This window comes from Plectropomus leopardus, chromosome 22 (genome assembly GCF_026936395.1).
Source record: "Plectropomus leopardus strain MGB_pleo_1.0 chromosome 22, ASM2693639v1, whole genome shotgun sequence".
NCBI lineage: Eukaryota > Metazoa > Chordata > Actinopteri > Perciformes > Serranidae > Plectropomus > Plectropomus leopardus.
In genome coordinates, this window is record NC_142197.1 from 26126394 (window position 1) to 26146664 (window position 20271).

At 40.3% G+C, this 20271-nt stretch overlaps 1 protein-coding gene across 2 annotated transcripts in view; it reads left to right on the forward strand.

The window, feature by feature from the left end:
* Nucleotides 1–4752: 4752 nt before the first annotated feature.
* Nucleotides 4753–20271, forward strand: part of ipo8 (importin 8) — a 30097-nt gene continuing 14578 nt past the window's right edge. For both annotated transcript variants that reach the window (XM_042511354.2, XM_042511355.2), the window contains exons 1-11: nucleotides 4753–5178; nucleotides 7567–7648; nucleotides 9406–9562; nucleotides 9808–9966; nucleotides 11984–12140; nucleotides 13608–13697; nucleotides 14750–14844; nucleotides 14941–15025; nucleotides 16570–16704; nucleotides 19260–19359; nucleotides 20072–20148. In XM_042511354.2, coding sequence (XP_042367288.1) covers nucleotides 5095–5178; nucleotides 7567–7648; nucleotides 9406–9562; nucleotides 9808–9966; nucleotides 11984–12140; nucleotides 13608–13697; nucleotides 14750–14844; nucleotides 14941–15025; nucleotides 16570–16704; nucleotides 19260–19359; nucleotides 20072–20148 — 1221 coding nt within the window. In that variant the 5' untranslated portion in view covers nucleotides 4753–5094. The remainder of the gene's footprint in view (nucleotides 5179–7566; nucleotides 7649–9405; nucleotides 9563–9807; nucleotides 9967–11983; nucleotides 12141–13607; nucleotides 13698–14749; nucleotides 14845–14940; nucleotides 15026–16569; nucleotides 16705–19259; nucleotides 19360–20071; nucleotides 20149–20271) is intronic.

Here is a 20271-nt window from a genome sequence, read left to right on the forward strand (position 1 = left end):
CTGGGTGCTTCATATTCATATTTGTAATGTTTTTACAATCACAGATGGTCGTCTTGTTTAACCCTTGTTTAAACCTGAGAAAATTGGCTTGATTCCTTTCAAACACGGGGGAAGAAGGCAATGAACAATAAAAGAGGAAATGACACAAAAATTGGCAAGAAATTAGTAAAAAAAAAAAAATACAATAAAATTACCTTCGAAAATTATTATTATTATTAGAATGACCTGGGAAGAGTGCTTCATACTATTAAACTATAATAATTCTGTAACAGATTTTTTAAATATGTACAACAGTGTTTTTTGTGTTTCTTTTAGATATCTCATTCTTATGTATTTGAAAGAAATCAAGCCAATTTGCTCAAAGCATGAAATATGTCTGAAAGGCGTCTGAATGCAGCACAAGGAAGGTTATGTTGCTCCAGGTTTCAAAAGGAAATGAGAGATGCAGTTGCCTACACCACAATGCATTCGCTTGGCTGAAACATTCCAGGCACTGGGGCTGTAGGCCTTTCACCACATCATCCTTTAACAGGCCTGCATGCCAAAAAATCTATTTCAATCAGAAATTCAGATTTCTACTACTTTAAATCAATTCCAATCCAAACTGCATTAGGAACTTGATTTGTCTGCTCCACTGAGCATGACGAGCATGACATGACAAGCTGCAGTGTGTTATAATGGAAACAATGAATGATACTGTCTGATACGAGTCATGAATTTTTGTAGTTAATCCCGTTTAATGGGTAACCATAGACCTTTTAATGTGCCCCTTTAGCCTTTTGCCGTTTTTTCCCCCCATTTTTGGTGATTTTAAAAGAAAACACGCCTTTCAAACCAGTGAGCCCGCAATAAAAAAAAGACAATTTATATATACCATAAAAGCAGAATTTTTTTCACTGTCATTGAACACATCATGTGGGACAAACACTTCATGCATCGTCAGACAGTCAATCAGGGAGGCTCAAGAAAAAAAAAATGTAGCTTTGGGGAGGGTAAAAAAAAAAAAACAGCTACCCCCTGTAATAAATGAAGTCCTTTATTTAGTGTGTATATATAAATTGTAGTTATTGTATATTTATCTATTGTGTATATATACAGTACTTATAGATATTGTTATAGTGTTGTGTTTGTATTACCTTACAGCCATTTATATCTAAATAGGGAGCAGGCTATTATGTTTCAACAGTAGCCTGTGTTTTTGCATCTGCCACCGTACTTAGAAGCCCCTCTGGGAAGATCAGTGTCTTTATTTAGTGTTTTAATAGGTGTAAACCACCTGTTCATTTTGTGTAGGAGAGGAGGAGTCCTCTGAAGATAATTCAGCTCCTGGTAGAAACCTAGAAACCTCCTGCAGTGATGTTTGGTTGCAACATGATATTATCACCACTAGATGTCACTAAATAGCACAAAATGATACATCTCACCTTTTAGACTCCAATACTTTTAAAATCGCATTTCGAATAAAATTTAAAAACATTTTTTTCAATAACTAAAACTGAAGAAAATAAACATGAACAGACATCAATCACTCTGAGTTACATTTAGTTTTAACCAAATTTTTTTGTAGCATAAAAAAATGATTTGGGGGGGAAAATACCTGGCTTTTGCTGACTGTTTCCTCAGTCTGTTTTCTCATTCTGCATGTGGATCCCCAATCGTGCTGAGTTTGAAAAAAATTTTACTACCAGAAAATTGTGGAGACATTTTGAGCATGTAAATATTGTGTTGGATGTGTCTTCCACCCCCTTCATATATACATTACAATTACTGCCAACTTTTGTTCATGATTGCAAAACTTTTGTTTTTGCATGAACCAAAAGGATCAAAAGATATACTTTTATGTTGCAAGAGTTTGCAAGAATATGTGCTTTCTAATGTAAATACATTTTTCTTTTTTGTTATTTGTTATCACAATTTGGGCAAATAATGTCACATTTAGGCACATTTACATGTAAAACCCTGCTTTATGTTTTTGTGTACGAATACACACCTTTTTCCTCTCTGAGTTAAAACAGCTTAGATCTATATTACAATTGCGATTTATTCGATTCCATCTCACTATGAAGAATTGTTAATGTTCTGGAAGAATACATCTGTAGAGAAAGTAAAATATATTTCAAGGATTTTTATTGAAGGTGTTATTTTGTATCAGTTAGTCAAATTTGAATTAGTGGGAGTAACCGGAGCACCCAGGGAAAACCCACACAGTAGTGAGAGAACATACAAAATCCTGACAGACAGAAACAAACGTCTTCTGTCTGTCAGCACTGAATATGGTCCTTGGTGCTGTCCTGCGGCCTGTTCTGGTCTGTGTGTGTCTGATGTTTCAGGTCCGATCCTTGTATTTGCGGAGGCGTTTTGGTGTGATACACTTCTTTAAACACCTCCACAGAGAGATCTTCTTTTGGGGGGGAACCTCCTATGGAATGCTATCTTCTGTCAGGCTCACAGTTGTCTCTCTGGCCTGGAGGTCCTTGGGGAGAGGCACAGGGGTTATTGGGACAATAATCCCCTCTTGGACCTTCCTCTGGTCTTTTAGTCTGGAGGCCAGCTTGAGACTGCAGCGGGTCTTCTCCTGCAGCTCCTTCTTTACCTCCTCCAGCTGAGCTAGTCGCCTCGCCTTGCTGTCTCTGCAGGTGTCTCTCCTCCTCCAACTCCTGTGCCAGGGCTTGATTTTGCCCCCTAAGCCTCTTAACCGGCTCCGAGTCCTTGGAGAGGCTTTCATTCAGCTGACGACTAACTTCCTCTAGTTGTTGCTTGAGAAGGTCAGTCTGCAGCCTTTGAGCCTGAAGCTGCTCCATCAACTCGTTGGCATAAGTTGACTCATGGAGCTGACCATGAGCAGGCAGATTTGTCTGTCTCTGCGCCTCCTCCTCATACTGGAGTCTCAGGCGGCGCTCCGCCGGTAGCTTCATATCTGTCTCCAGGTGCAATCTGTTTCCAGCAGCACTGTCCAACTGCACCATGAGCCTCATCTGTGTCTCCTGCTGGAGGAGGTGTGTTGCCTCCAGCAGGCGCAGATGAGGGGTTGGCGCTTCGAGTTTGTCCTGAGGCACTCCCGAAATACATGCTGATGCATTTGTAGAGATCTGATCAGGGAGTTCCAGACAGTCCCCTGCAGCCTCTTGCTGTCCTGGTGTCTCGGACTCAGTAGCAGGCTTCTTGTCTGCCTCCTCCATGGTGGTGGTTGGGAGGCAGCGGCCATAATTTCCCCCGAATAGTCTTTCTTGCTCCATCCTAAGTTCCTCAATCTCCTTCTCCGCTATCAGGAACCATGACTCTGGACCTGAGAAGACATCCATTTCATTGAGATCTGTGTTTGCTGGCATCGCTCTTCTTGGTGATATCAGAGGTGAAAATCACAATCAGTTGCAGATTGTCTCTGGTTGTGGGCCTCACTATCAAACGTGTGGCTCTAACAGAAACCTCTGCCTGTGTGTGTCTCAGACTGAGTTGTTGAGCTGTACACGCAGTCTGAGAATCGACATTCTTGGATAAGTTATAGTCATGTATGACGTCATACTGCAGGGGCGTTCAATAAATCCCTTTGATCTTGTAACGTTCAGTTTGAAGGTTCTAAGTATAAACAACAACAAAAACCTCCCATGATGCATTGCATGAATAATGAGCGCAACTTCCGGGGCTGAGCCGGAAGCAGTTTTTTTTTTTTTTTTTTAAATATATTGATTATTTTTCAAAATAAACAATACATTGCACAACACTAAAGCTTTTTTTTTAAAAAAAAAAAAAAAACTGTAAAAATTATAATTTTATTCTTAAATCAGAAACCATCTCAAATATACATACAAGAAAAAACAAAGGAAAACAAACAAACGAAAAAGACACGAGATAAAAGTAAATCATTTAATATTGTATGGTGCGAGGGAGAAATAAATACAGATTATTTGTTTTAACTATATATATACATAAAGCAATTATTTGAGAGGTCTTTAAAGCTTTTTTGTTTGTTTGAACCTTAGAACAGAAGCAGTTCTTTGTCATGTGGAACATACCACCTATCACACCTCAGACAGCCTGGGATGCCTGAGGAAATTCAGAATGTCCTTTAATATAATGACGAATTTCTATTGAAAGCGTCCTGGCCATGGATGTATTATAGATCCTGAAGGGGAACATCACTGTCTGGTACTAGGACCCTGCCAGGGAGGTCTAAGGGTATAGATAACCCCGGACCAAGGCCAAGGGGGAAACCCATAACAGGGTCTTTGGTTACCCATTAAATGGAATCAAATACATAAATTTATTTATTGACTCATATCACAGAGAATATATTTCACTGTTTTCAGTGAAACAAATCTTAGCTTGTCATCAGATACAACCCCCGCACCTACTGTGAGATGGTCCCAGTCTTGGCCCCAGCCTGCCCCCCCAGTAAAACCGCCACTGCTTCTGTGCTGCTAGGGGGGAAGATGTATGAAATATCCATGTTTTCACAGACATGGATGGATGAACTGTTCTGCAATTTGCCTGGTATGGAGAGGCATACGCCCACATGGTATTATTTCTAGTTGAGAATATATAGAATTTTTTGGCAATTTTATGGTTGTATATTCTTCTGTGGCCGTGTCAGTACTCATAAAGTCGTTATTTATTTAGTTTGCCACTTTTGCCAGAGCCGGTGCACGCGGACAGGAAAGCCACACTAGCTGTGTCCCTCCGCCAGCCCCCAGGGTGGCAGCAACACTCCCGGTAAACCGTGTGTAGACGAAGAAGAAAAAGAAAACCGTAAACTGTCTGTTTACTTTGCTTTACGTCCACCGACAGCCGCTTGTCGGTAAAACGGGGCAGGGTTCGCTGTTTCTCAGTCAAGCTAGTGAGAGTTTAAGAGAAAGAAAAGCGAATGTGCCTTCAGAATAAATTCCCACCGCTGCTCGGAGGACATTTGTGACGAGTCCTCCGCCGCCGAGACGCTTATTGTGCCTGCGGTTACCGGTTCCTGGTGTGTGTAACGGGACGGTTTGAGCTTCGGTGGATGCACATCCATAACGCTTGGCTGAATAGCAGGCAGAAACGTAAGCTAACGCTACATGAATGTGAGAGAAACAACACAGAAGGAACCGTGAAACTGAACTCATGGATCCCAACCGGATAGTCCAGGCTCTGAAGGGGACCATCGACCCCAACCTGAGGATAGCGGCGGAGAATGAGCTCAACCAGGTGTGTGTGAGAGAGAAAGGGGGAAGTGTTTTGTGTGTGTGTGTTTGTCCCAGGAGCTGCTCATTAGGAGGAGCAGTTTGGCCCACAGATGATGCGGGGGGTGGAGGAGAATGGAGGCCGTGTTTTGGTGGCTGGGCTCAGCTCCGGCCTGGTGATTGTTGGCTTGGATCCTGGTGGTTTAGTTCAGGCCTGGGATCAGCAGTTTGACTCAGCTGTTCCCCACACTGAGTCCGGCAGCTGCGATGGAGGACAAAAGGAGGCAGATGTGATTGTTTCAGGAGCAACTTTGTCATGTCAACACAGGAGCGGAGTGCTGCTGCTCTGTCACTGTGCTGCTGCTGCTGCTGCTGCTGTGACAACATCTAACCAGTCCAACAGGACCGCTTCTAGGAACTCAGGACATTATGAGCTTGGCCCAGACTTCTGTATTCAGAGGTTGTTGGGGTTTTTTTTTATCATTGTTAGGGACTGTTCGTTTGCTATGAGAGGGGAGGAGGCAGTGCCAAAAGGGGGAGGCATGTCAAATAATTCTTTAAGCACTGTGGATGGACTGCTGCTTTTATTTTGGCTAAGGGAAGGGCATACAACTTACAACTGTTGATTTTAAGTCGGGGTGGACTGATGTTGGTTTTTCAGGGCTGATACTGATTATTAGTAGTTTTTGAGACCGATAACTGATATTTGGAATCGATATGCATTTACAACAAAAATGAAAATCCTTCTTTCAATACATAAGAATATGGAATGTACCAAACTCCAAAGCAAACCTTTGTTTAAATGCCTTTAGCAACTGTTTAATCAAAACTGAAACATTCAACATTATATACAAGAAGTTCCCACCAACTTTTTTTTGAAGTCAAGTGAAAATTTAAATAAAAACGAATAAGTAAATAAAGCTCCCTGAGGTTATACAAAGTAAATGTTCCTCCCATGCTGACACTTTTTAAGCACTTTTTAATTAATTCATTTTAACAATCATTAAAATAAAACATTGAAACAGATAATCAACAAAATGCTAAATATCGGCCCCCATAATGGGCCAGGCAGTTAATCTGTTGACCCCTAATTTTAAGGATGGCATGCTTTCTTTGAACATTTTTGGCAACTTTTTTTCTTTCAAAAGTTTTGGTGATTTAAAAAAAAAATCATTTAAGATTTTTGACAATTCTTCGTTTTTTTTTCTTTACACATTTTTGGCAGTTTAGGCAGTTAGTTAACAATACATATACTTTATAGAGCGTTTTTAAAGCTACTCAAAGACACTACAAAAGACAAAGAAAAAAGATCAAATAGAATACACTAAGTTTAGGCGGTTTTCTTATACAATTTTTTGGCAATTATTTTGAAAAGAAACATGTATTTTATAGCGCTCTTTTCAAAGTACTCAAAGACACAACAAAAGTCAAAGAAACAAAGATCATAAAATACAATACACTAAAATACACAATAAAATTCACACAACATTAAAGTTAATATGACATTAATTACACATTTTTCTTTTAAAATTTTTTGGTGACCTTTACAGACAACATGCCTTCCAAACCTGCAGATCCCAGAAGTAAAAAGAGCCAAAATTACACCATTTAACTGTTAAAAACAGAAATTTTCATTGGATTTCCTCATTTCTGACGGCTCTTGAATGCATCATAAGTCACTCAGGGAGGCTCAAGAAAATATCTGTAGCTTTGAGAAGGGTCCCAAAGAACAAACAGCCACCCCCATCCTCTGATAAGTAAAGAATATTTGTTTATTAATTTAAGTTATACTATATTTGTATATCTCATTAAATTGTTATTTCTTACTCTTCTATTTTTTCTAGTATGTTGTTGGGATGTAACCACTACATCAGTACTTATATATATTTATAGGTGGGTATAATAGGAACAAGAAAAGTTACTGTTCACAAGTACTTAAAGCGATGAACATTTTGATATTGGAATGGTTTCTGAAGCTGACTTTATGCAGAAGTAGTAGATAAGCAAAAAAAGTGCAGAAGAATAAATAAAAACATTTTGGATCAAGTATTCACACAAAATAAAACAGTGTATTTACCCTCTCATTGCTTTTGCGATTACTCTGGTTTCTAGACATCAGGTGTACTGATTTGACAGTTTAATCTAAAAAAGTATATGAATAAAAGACAGATTCATTATTTACATAAAAATAATATAGGTAGTGTCATTACTGTTGTAACTCTACAGGTCCTCAACACCTGTTGTCTTGGTCACACGAGATAGGGAAGAGAGAATACATTTTCCATTTTGTCATATAATTGACTTTCAGTTGATAATGTAATTGGTTTGACGACTTCCTTTTTATTGTGAATATAATGTTAAAAGCTGTCCATGTTCTGCTTGTTTCATGCTGAGTCTGCCCTGTTTGTTTCAGTCATTCAAGATCATCAACTTTGCCCCAACCCTGCTTCAAATCATTGTGTCTGAGCAGGTGGAGTTTCCTGTTCGCCAAGCAGGTAAGACTCAAAAGTCCATTAAACTACTCTGCTGTTTCTCTGTATCTCACTGCTGAAAAGTTTCTCTCGCTCATAATGTTAAAACAATGTATGTTAATTTATGTCTTGATTCAGAAGTTGTGAAGATAACACTGCCATCATTTTAGCCAAGGCTATTTCTCTGTAATAATGATACAGAGAAAGGTTAACAAAGAAATGGCTCATTGGTCCTGTTCTGAAGGAAGGTTGAAAGGGTTTTTTGCATTTATATATCATGACTACATTTTTTGTCCCTTACATTATTTTGATGAATGCTAACAAACCATGGGAAATACTACAAAGATGACACCAATACTACAATAATTTTATAGAATGGTCTAGCTCACACTCTGTTCGGAGATACAGGATTGGAGAAAGTAATGCTGACAGAAATTTTAAACAATTTAAGGCTTCAGTAAATGTTTCACTTCTGTATCAGTTTGTATGGTTTAATGTTACAAAATACAACATTTAGCACAATGAGGAGGTTGCACACTTCCTTTACTTTCTTGCATGACAGTTACACGAAGACCAATAGACGAAGTTTGTTTCATGCCATAGATGCACATTCATGCATCGGGGAAATCTCCTATTTTTACCTTACCAATACAGAGATCTGCTGCTATTCTACCTCCACATTAGCAATAGCCATGGTCAGGGGCGTCACATTTTCAGGTTGTCTGTTTGTCCCATATTCATGAATGCAGTAGCTCAAGAACGCCTTGAAGGTATTTCTAAGAATACTTGTGCAAATGTCCAATAGTACTCAACAATGAACTGATTAGATTTTGGGTTTCAGAGGTCAAGGTCACCATGACCTCAGCTAACTTATTTTTGTGAAGGCGATGTCAGCTTGAGGGAATTTTAGTAAAATTTGGCACAAACATTCATTCAGACTCAACTCATTCAGTTCCAAGGAAGCCATGTGGATGCGAGGAAAAATGTCCTCAAGAAATTTAAGCAAGTCCAGTTTAGTCTTGGGCGGTATGTAATATTTCATACCATAATACCATCCTGAAATTTCACCAGGGTATACCGTATATGACAGTTTAACTCACTAAACTTTAAGAAAAGTATTATTCTTACACCTCTTTCCTCATTAAACAGAGAAATACAACTGTGCACCATTTGAATTCAAGTTTCACTTTCGTGGAAGACTGACAAGGCTTAATTGCCTCATTAACTCATCATGAAACACTCTTCTTTCAGACTAGAACAAAATCAAACTCACCAAAACCGTCTTGGTTACTCTTGCTAGTAATCTAGTTAGTAAGTCCACTGTTCCAACAATCACCAGCTTCCGTTTGGTCCAAATAAATCCTTAATTCACCATGTTAGATGTAAACAACATGCTGTTCCCCACAGTCTCTCTCTGCCTGCTGGCCGCTGGCTGTTTACAGTCCTGTAACTTCTTCCTCTACCACTAGGTGTCCCTGTGTCTTTCAGCTGCCTGTTCCACAAGTAGAAACTGAGCTCTGGTGGTGCCTGCTGTGCACTACATTCAATGAGTGTAATGGAAAGAGGAGCACCTGTATTTTTGACAGAATTGAGAACATACTTTGGGGATTTCTAAATAACCTGCTAAGCTGTAATACCACCCGAGACTCGTCCACTTGTCTATGATATAGCACATAGAATCACCAGATTTATCCTTTAAATTCAGTCTCTCTGACTCATGCGATCATCTTAATGAATACAGTGCAAAATGTCATCTGTATGTGCTCCCTGACTGTGTGCAGCCGCCATCTACCTGAAGAACATGGTGAGTCAGTACTGGCAGGACAGGGAACCGTCTCTGGGTGAAGTCGTCTTTCCCTTCAACATCCATGAGAATGACCGGCAGCAGATCAGAGACCACATAGTGGAGGGCATCATCCGCTGTCCAGAGTCCATACGGTACACACACTCAACACACATGCACATGCGCACATACATATACAGGTCCGTTTTCATCTCTTATCACTCTTTATTTCTGTGCCTGTTTTGACAAAGTAGGCAGTGTGATTTTTTGTAACACATTAGTCTCTTTAGAAATCTGTAGACTGACCTCAGCTGTGTCCTGACTGGTATGCAGACACAGCATCAATATGCTCGCCTACAGACAGGATAAATAACTCGGTCTGTTGTTGCACTGTCTGTAGGGCCCAGCTGACCATGTGTCTGAGAGCCATCATCAAGCACGACTTCCCTGGCCGCTGGACCACTGTAGTGGACAAGATCGGCCTCTACCTGCAGTCTCACAACAGCGGCAGCTGGTACGGCAGCCTGCTGGCTCTCTACCAGCTTGTCAAAACATACGAGTGAGTAAGATGTTCATGTTCCTCAATTTCACCTCGCCACTCTGAACAGCTTACCTGGGAAGACATTAGCCCTCACATCACGATTGCAGGTTAAAAGGAAGGAGGGTCAGTAATAAACTTACACCGTCATATACCGTAAACCTGGTGAAATTAAAGGAAGGTATGAAATATTACACACCACCCAAGCCTGCTGTCTAGAGCACAGTTTCCCAAAACTAAATCTTTAAGATAAGATTATCTTTGTCACATTGTAAGTTTTGTAGCCTTAAGATAGGTTTGGGAAACAGGACCCAGGTCGATCATAAAAGATGGAGAGTATTTCACTTGAGATTACAGCATGAAATGTGTTTTGCAAAATAACTGAAGCACTAAGGTACAAGGTAGATTTATTTGTCATTTTTCTGAAATGTGGTTTAAGACAAAATTAAATTAAAGTTGATCCTAAATCCTGCTGCATCTTTTTGGCGTCAAAGGAGGAGTTGAGGAGTCTCACAGCCTGGGGAAAGAAGCTGCTCTGTAGTCTGGTGGTTCAGCAGCAGGTACTTCTGTATCTTTTCCCAGAATGCAGCAGGATGAACAGACTGTGGCTAGGGTTGCTGCTAAAGGAATACTTCAACATTTTGTGCATCAGGACATGTTTAGCCTAGTTCAGCATTAAGATTGGAAATGGAGAAACAGGTAGCTTGGTTTTATCCAACTTATGACAGATTGACAGGTTGTAGTTTTAGGTGAAGTTATGTGTTCAAACTATTCCATGGCGAAACCAATTTTCTTTGCTCGCTGACTGTATCTGTTGTTAATCAACAGAAAATAACATGCAATAGTTCAAGCAGGTAACCTACAAAAATCACAAATTGTCAATATTTACATTTAGTTTAGTTTAGTTTAGTTTAGACACACATATGAATAGAAAAGACAGAAATAGTGGACTCTCAGTAGCTCACCGGGTAGAGCTCACAGAGGCTGTGTCCTTGCTACAGCAACCACGGGTTTGACTCCAACCTGCGGCCCTTTGCTGCACGTCATCCCCTCTCTCCTTCCCCCTGTCATGCTTAAGCTGTACTGTAAGCAATACAGGCAAACCCCAAAAAAGCTTTTAAAAAAAAAAAAGAAAAGACAGAAAAAGAAAATTTAAAAAATTTAAACACTGTACAGGTGAGATTAGAAGCCAAAAGGGCATATGGAGATACCTCCATTATTAAATAGCTGTAATCATTCATAAAAAGAAAAAGATAAAACAAAGATTGCAACTCAAAATTTCAAGACTAAGCAGGAATACAAAGTTAATAAAAATTAATACATGACAAAAAGTGAAATGCATTACAATTGTATCAATAATGTGACATGAGACTTTGCAAGTTAGAGTCCTTTTCAGATGTTTTTTATGTAAGGATAATGTAAAAATTGATTGTAGTGATGGAAGTAGTTGTTCCAAAGAGATGATCTTATGTATTTTACAAGATCATAAGAGCTTATGTCTGACAATGTGGAAGATCAAATTACTTTGGGTGATTTTTGGGATATGAGTGAATGTCTAAAGAAAAGACTTAAAGAAGTTCTGGAAAACACTTGGCAGGCCATGAGTTAGGTGTACATGTTTACACTTGAATACACAGGTCTGGTCTGTTCACTTTAAAAATGTTCATTTTTTCTAAAAAGAGACGCAGATGAGTTCTTTCAGCAAAGCTAATCACTCAGTAATTTTTTTTTATGCAGAAAAATCTTATCAAGATAAGTTGGACATGTGGCAGTATTACAATACATAATATGAGAGTAAGTTAGGCTGTAATATAAAGTTAAACTTTTAGGCTGTGTATAGAATGAATAAAACAAGATCCGATGGATTAATGGGTAAACCTTAGATACTTTGGTAGGTGTAGCCCTGAGCCTGTTCTTAGATTAGAATCCAGGAAGGAAGCTCTAATACTTACTTCCCTCAGGATCTCAATAGAACCAGCAGCTAGCAGGAAGATTTTTTTTCACTTCACCTCATGGTGTGTTTGTGTGTGCGCTTCAGGTACAAGAAGGCAGACGAGAGGGAGCCCTTGCTGGCAGCCATGCAGATCTTTCTGCCGAGGATTCAGCAGCTTATCAGCCAGCTGCTGGCTGACGCCACCATCTTCTCTGTCCTCATCCAGAAACAGATCCTCAAGATCTTCCATGCTCTCGTACAGGTGTGTGTGTGTGTGTGTGTGTTAGTGTGTGAGAGAGAGAGAGTGTGCGTGCGCAAGTGTGCATGCCTGGTTTCAGAAATCTCATTGCAGAACTGTAGGCAGAAAGCTGCTGTCTTTGGACCATTTTCTGAAGAAGAGATCTGATGTTCACACTATAGCTGCAAGCCAAGGCTGCACAGACCTTTAAAATGTGAAAATTACAAAGGATCAAGACCTTAGGCAAAATCCCACACCTGTACAAAAAATAACCATTTTTTATGACAATCTGGCTGCATTATTGACGACTTTCATGCTTGGGCCCTAAAACACAGGCAAAAAAAAACAACCGGGATTCAGCCCTTCCAGCTTGAGCTCCTAAATTATGAAAAATAAATCACTAATTAATCAACAATAAATCAGGAAACACTCTTCATGCTGGTTTCACACTTTTAAGATGTGCAGATTTTGAACTGTAATGGTAGTTCAGGTAAAAAAAGGATTTTCCCTTTGTGTTTAAGTCCATCTGTTTTGACCATTACATTAGTAGCCTTTCCCCCACTCCCCTCATTTTTTTTCAGTTTTTGAAATTTGAAATGTCTTGTCTATCCTTGTGCACTGTTCAACACTATGAGACAAAGTTAGTTTCAAAATCCCAACCACACGTGAAGTATTAAGATGCCTTCATTAGTTACCTGTATAAATATATATAGCCCACAGATAAGTCCTAATGAACACAAAACTTAAAAGAACATGTTTTTAGGGTTTTCATTGGGTCCCTTACAATCATGATGAACATTTATTACCTCCATTTTCATGGAAAAGTATGTTTTAAAACCCATCACTCTTGTAGCCTGTGGAAGAACAGAAAATACCTTTCTTCTTCTGATATCCCTGTGTGTGTGACACAGACAGCAGTGGTACATATTCATGCCTGTAACTGGCTGTCGCCTGTGCCGTAGCCTGTATAGACCTGGTATAAGCATACCATGCAAGTGGACAGCAGAGACAAATTGCCATTAATACCTGTGCCTATCATGCGTCTAACGCCCCACCAGCAGTTACTATGTCCAAACTTTTGCGAGCTGCTCTGTTGCATGCTTGCTACAGCAGTTAGCAGTTGTGTCAGTACAGCTGGAGATCTCACTGCCAGCAGATCTCAACAGGTCTCCTTCCACAAGGCAAAATGAGGGACAGTCATGCAACACTTCATCCAACCTGATATAAAATGTGTGAGTTACAGAGCATGAGCGAATTGTCACCAAAACAACCACCGCGTTCTGCGTTGATGACGTAGTCCTTGTCAGAAGCACATCAGGATGTCATTTGTGTTTATACTACAAAACATATGTGGTCAAAGTGTGGTCAGTGATTGGGTCAGAAAGGCCTCTTGGTGGCAGTGTACACCTGTATTTACCACTATCCAGCTGTGATCAAATCACGCATGTTGATGATAATGATGATGACAGCATTAACCTTATCGTCCTGCAGTACTCGCTGCCCTTACAGCTGATCAACAACACAGTGATGACTCAGTGGATGGAAATCTTCCGAGCTGTAATGGATCGAGACGTCCCAGCTGTAAGACACACACGGAAACACACACACATATATGCACCCCAAATGCAGACAGCACTAGCTAGCTAGAGGTCAGAGAGTTCAGACTGGTGAGTTGATTTCCACATCCTGATGATGACTGTCAGCCATACGCCACTACCGCCAACCTCAAAAAGCATCTCCATGACTTGTAAAATAGACACAAAAGACTAAATTTAGCACCAGTTTAGCAAAGCTGACAGAGATAATTGGAAACCTCCACACCTACATAATTTCAGCTGACAGTTGCCTCGATCTGGATCAGGTTAATAGTGACAATATCACAGGTTACAAACAGAGAAAAACACTGCACTCAATTCAACTTCCCCAAATTTAAATTTGAACAACTGAATTAACCCTTTGAAACACAAGCAAATAGGCTTAATTTCTCTTAAAAACATTGGCAATGAGCAATAAAAGAAAAAATGACCCAAATAATAGTAAGAAAAAAGTTTTAAAAAAAGTACAAAAATATTGCCTGAAAATTTGTTTAAAAAAATTAACGAAATACAAATGAAAGCTAGATAGATAGATAGATAGATAGGAAGACAAGGAAATGACCCAGAAAAATTCTTAAAACTTACAATAATTCAGAAACATTATTTAAATATGTAATTATGATAATTATTAATATATTTTTTCCCTAGCTTTTTAACATAACTTTCTAAATCCCATGTGGCTGAAAGAAATTGTAACAATTTGCTCAGGGTTCATAGGTTTAAATGCTAGTGAAAGGCATCTGAAGGCCGCACAAGGCTGGGTCTTCAAACGTCTGTGTTTCAGCTGACAATTGTCTTGATTGGGTGGATTGCCAAATAAATTTAAAAAAAAAATTTTTTTAAAAAGAATTAAAGTATTTTTTTTTATATGGCAGGTAGCAACAATTCACCACAGCAGTCACAGCTGTCAGTTAATTAGTTGTTATGTGTGTAATGGACACTTAAATTGAATTGAAACAAAGTAAAATCTGCTGTGTTTTTCTGTTCTCATGCTGAGTTCATAATCCAAAAGCTGAACATCAAGTATGTGTATGTTAGGAGACATTGGAGGTTGATGAAGACGACCGTCCTGAGTTGGCATGGTGGAAGTGTAAGAAGTGGGCGCTGCGCATCATCACCAGGCTGTTTGAACGGTGAGTACAGAGCTGTTCTCACGTCACCAGAAAGCACGTTTGTATGGAGCAGAAGAACATCTGCAGCCATTCACACACTTCTGCTCTGAATTACAGGTATGGAAGCCCCGGCAACGTGACGAAGGAGTACTACGAGTTTGCAGACTTTTTTCTGAAGACATATGCACTGGGCATACAGCAGGTTAGATGGTAGTTCAGATCGAGGATCAACAACCTTGTCTGGGATGTCAGAAAGTCTGTTTACAAAGATGAAGATGAGCAGCCTGCCAGGGGCATTTTTGAATGCTCCCATCATTTATTTCCATTGATTTTTATTTATTCACTGATGGTATGGTACATTATTACTGGCAGATTGACTTTATTTATAATCATGACAGAATTGCAGGCCTGTTATTTTGTGCAGGATCCCCTCTCTCAGTTACTCATCCACACATACAACACAATTTTGTGATGTAGGATACTAATAAGTCAATGTGAACTAAAGTTACCAGTTAGTACAATCCCTGTCGCTATCTTTCACTGCACACTGTCTCTATGGACCCTATTTTAGTTGGTCCCTACAGTATTCTGTAATGTTGTGATTGTAACAATTAAGGCAAATTTAACTGTTTAAAACAGGTAAAATCTAATTTCAGGTGAGCTGCCCTCAGTGTATTGATCCACTCAGCCTCTCTCCCCCCTTTGTTTTTTTAAAGATATTTTTGGGGGCTTTTTATTGCCTATTAATAGGACAGATGTAGCATGAAAGGGGGAGAGAGACAGGGGATGACATGCAGCAAAGGGCCCGAGACCAGACTGGAGCCTGCAGCCTGTGGTGAGGACATAGCCTCTGTGGAGCGCCCGCTCTGCCAACCAAGCCATGGGCAACCCATCTTTCTCTCCCTCTCTTTATCATGAGACCACTGCTGTGCCTTGGACAGTGTTTCACACACTGACAGGGAGAACTATCAGCATCACCTGGCTTACACTGGTTGGGCCATTGTGAAAAAAAATTTCAAACCGGTTTAATATTAAGCCAAATACCAGACCTGACCCAATTTTTCTAGGTGTCCCACTTGGCTCAGCAGTCAGTCATCAGTGGAACATAATGACACCATGTCCCAAAAGAAAACAAGCGTCTATCTATCACATAGCATCACATAACACCAGAGCTCTCTGTCCACATATAATCCATTAAATATGCTCTTCTGTTACTTTATGTAAACAAACCACAAAGCTATTCGCTGTGTGCTCCAGATCAGACCAGGCCATTGGTTAAATTCACTGGACACTAAAACCTGTCTTGTCAAATAAAGGTAAAAGCCCCAAAAACAATCTTATCAAAAAATAGCAATGTGTCTGACCACACCTTGTTTGAACATCTATATGCCCAGATGACTGTAAATCCATGCACAACATCGGCGCTGGCAACAATAGACAACCGCGTTGGTCTGAAACTAGCAGTGACAGTTGGGCTGTGTGCTGCTTTGGTGTAAGAAATGGCCTTTCTCTGATGTGCTTGTTGATCGTTTTAGCTGAACACATGTCTCTGAATGGTCTGTTGTCAGCCAACTGTGGATGTGGAATGTGTCCAAACTTTTCATCCCCGGCCACACTAAACATATATGTATTTGTGAGTGCAACAGTTTGCAGAATTTACTGATATTTCAGTAATGTTTGTGGCATAACTTTGGTTTATTCATTGCTCAGGCTCTGATGGTTTTAGTTTCTCTGTTGTGTGTCCAGGTCCTGCTGAAGGTGGTAGACCAGTACAGACAGAAGCAGTACGTTACTCCTCGCGTCCTGCAACAGTGCCTCAACTACCTCAACCAGGGCCTGTCACACTCACTGACCTGGAAACAGATGAAGCCACACATGCAGGTAGGAATTTAATGTGGAGTGAGTGTGAAGATGCGTGTAACATTTGCAGCTTTGCCTGATAATTATATTGAAAAGATCGTTTTGCATAGGCATTTTTGCATTTTCTTTCAGTTTTCCTTGGCAAGCTTTTAACTATTAGCTGTCATATTTTACCATCAGTTTCTGTCATTACATGTAGTATGGATATGGTTAAAATCTAATATGATTCACAGGGAGTGGCACAAAATCTGTAATGGGTCATTTCCAACGTCAGCACTACAGGCAGGAACTACCATTTAACCTCTGTGTGCAGTGTCCAACTTTCACCAAAATGCACTGCTGCCTCAACTGGCGTCCCACCATTATCCCTGATATGAGTAATGATGCGAGAGCCCGTTCATTTTTGTGTGCAGCTGTAATATTCTAAATACAATCACCATAATTAAAATACTAATGTCAGTCTATAAATTAAGTACACTGTGGTCGCATGTCTTAACGTCACCACCACTGAAAGGCTGTAAAGCTGTGTTCAGCATGATGATGTTCTTTAGTCTTATTTAGCCACTTGTTGGCAACCTCCTTTTTGAAGACATGTAAAAGCTTCAAAGGTCACAGTGGGGTATTTACTGTCATATTTTATTTTGTAGAACAAAACATTAAAGTCTCTTGAGCTTGTGTTAACCACAGACCAGGCTTCTAACCAATAACCCATTCAAAAGAACCTTTGATTATGAGATGAGGGAACCAGAGGTGCTGAAATCTTGAATGAGGGCACTCTATTTTTCCTGCCTGTTCTGCTGTATTGCTGCACTGACAAATCGGTAGCTGCATTTACACAGAGATGGCACTATGGGGCCGCAACGAGCCCCCCCTTTATACAGCCCTGCATGTTTACACAGAACCAACCGACAGCGGCATCATTCCCCCTCAGTGTATGATTATACACTGCATCGCAGCATCCAACGATTAAAGGAGGCATAATGAGCGTGGTGCTTAACACATGAGCATGGCATAAAATGTGCATCAGTAGGGCTTTCTAAACAATAACAAAGGCATAACTTGTCAATCACAATCATTCACCTTCCTTGTTATATGGCAGCTGATCTCATCCTCTGCTCAGAGTAAGGAGATCCTGTTTGTTTTCACAGTTTTGCAGACATTTAAAGCAGCTGTTCTTTTCCTCTGAAATTACTGCTATGCTACCAGCTCCTTTTAAAATCTCCCAGCATAGGTCGCACACATAAACATTTCGTCATAACATCACACCCGTGCAGCCCATGATCACATCTTTTTGGCTTAATGATTTATACAGACCTTGTTTTGGTGCGGTTACTACCGACTCAGAGGCGAGTCCAATCTGTTCCCTCTTTCTGTGATCATACGTTATATACATAACAGCAAGGCGGCATTGCCGTGTGATATTCCTGCCTAAAACAGGTAGTGTAAATGCAGCTATTGCAGTCGAATAAAAACATCAGCACTGATGTGTTTTGCATTTGCTGGTGTTTATTGCTCCATTGCACTAATATTAGTCAAATACACCACAGCTGCTGGTTCAGGCTAAGGTCAGGTTTAGACCTTGTTAGTTGAAGTTAGATTTGCAGGAAATATACATTCATCCATTCTCTAAATTAGACGGCGTTGACCTTGTTGAGGTAGCCAGTTTATCATAAGTAGGGGTGGGCAATATATAGAATATTCTTGAGATATTGCAGCTTGTTCCACACGCCATATATAAAATCACCATCTTGGGAATATCCATCCACTTTCGTCCACTCATCTGAAGCTGGGTCACAAGGGCAGCAGGCTGAGCAAAATACTCCAGACGTCCGTCTCTCCAGCAACGCTTTCCAGTGCCTCCTGGGGGAGCTTGCTGCGTTCCCAGGCCTTCCAGCACACTCTGCATTCTAGAACATGCTGGAGGGATATATCGCAAACATCAAGTATAAATTGTCATGTTTTAATAAACCACTGGTGTTTTGGTTCCCTCACTCTCTCCTACAGCTCTCTGCCTCTCTCTCTCTCTCTCTCTCTCTCTCTCTCTCTCTCTCTCTCTCTCTCTCACACACACACACACACACACACACAGACACACAGACACACACAGAGCAGAGCTTTTACAGAGCTCCAGACCATAACTATTTAGTTACATTACGCAACCATGAAGCACCGCTGCAATTAACAAATACTATTACTATCTGAACTGGAGAGCTATTAGTTTGTTTCCAGCTTAGAAAGAATAAATCATCTTGTTTAATGACACTGCAGCAACAGTCTAACTTTTGAGTGGTAGCGCCGGCTGTGTGAGCAGACAAGGCATATATTTTTATCTGCAGATCTCTAATTGCAACTATTTAGTCACATTTTGTGACCACGGAGCACCAGTGCAACTTGCAAATATTAGTAATGTGAACTGGAGAGCTGTTAATTTGTTGCCCACTCATAGTGAATGAATCCTCACAGTTAAAGGCGCTGTGGTATCTGTTTAACTGTCAGCTAATGCCGTTATCGTGGATTGATGTTTCAAGTCACTCCAGCTTTCCTGCTGACCTTCTGAACACTGTCCTCTCTTGCAGACCATCTGCCAGGAGGTCATCTTCCCTCTCATGTGTTACAAAGACGAGGATGAAAAGCTGTGGCAGGAAGACCCTTATGAATACATCCGCATGAAGTTCAGTGAGTACTCAAAGACTACTTTTAAAAATCTGACCATCAGAAGTAGTCTGCCACATCTGGTTGATAACACACCACAGCTGCTACCTAATGTTATTGCTATGTCTTGATAACATATTGTAAATACTGTTTTTTTTATTATGATGCAGGTAGCCTTGCAAATTAGGGCTGTAGAAATTAATGGTTTCTAAGATGCATCACAATGTGAACAATTTTGCATTAATGCAGTGACAACACATAATCGATTATAGCCACGTAACACTACTGCAGCTGGACAATAAAATTCAGGTTTTACAGTTCAGGAGAAACTCCTAGTAGCAATCAGCTCTGTATGGTAGCAACCAGCTGCAACCAATTGAACTTTGTTCTCAATTGTGGGAGAACAAAGCTAGCTGACTGCTTACATTTATTGATGCAAAAGTAGCCACACACGTTAATGTAAAAAATTGAGGATACAATATATGGAATGCATGGAATCGAATTGCTGACCCGATAGTTGTAATGGAGTCAAATCGTGAGACCAGTAAGGATGCACAGCCTAATGTACATGACATGATTAGAGCACAGAAAAACTCACAGAAACTGAGAGGGCTTTTCACCAATCAGCTGCATGGTTGCTGTTGTTCTTATTGATGGAGGATGGCTGGCCGCCATGTTGGTAAACATGTTTGATGCATTATTTGTGTGAGTTGGTGTGGGTTTGTCTCTGTTTCAGACCTTTATGATGACCACACCCTTCCTGCCACTGCTGCCCAGAGCGTCCTATGTAAAGCCGCTCGCAAGAGGAAGGAGGTGAGGAGGAGCACTAAGTACTGTTCCAGAGGAACTGAGTTTCCTGAACTACAAGTTCCTCTGAGATACACAGAAGCTTTCAGCCTCTTAGACCTTTTGTTTGAGTTTTCTGGCTTGCATATG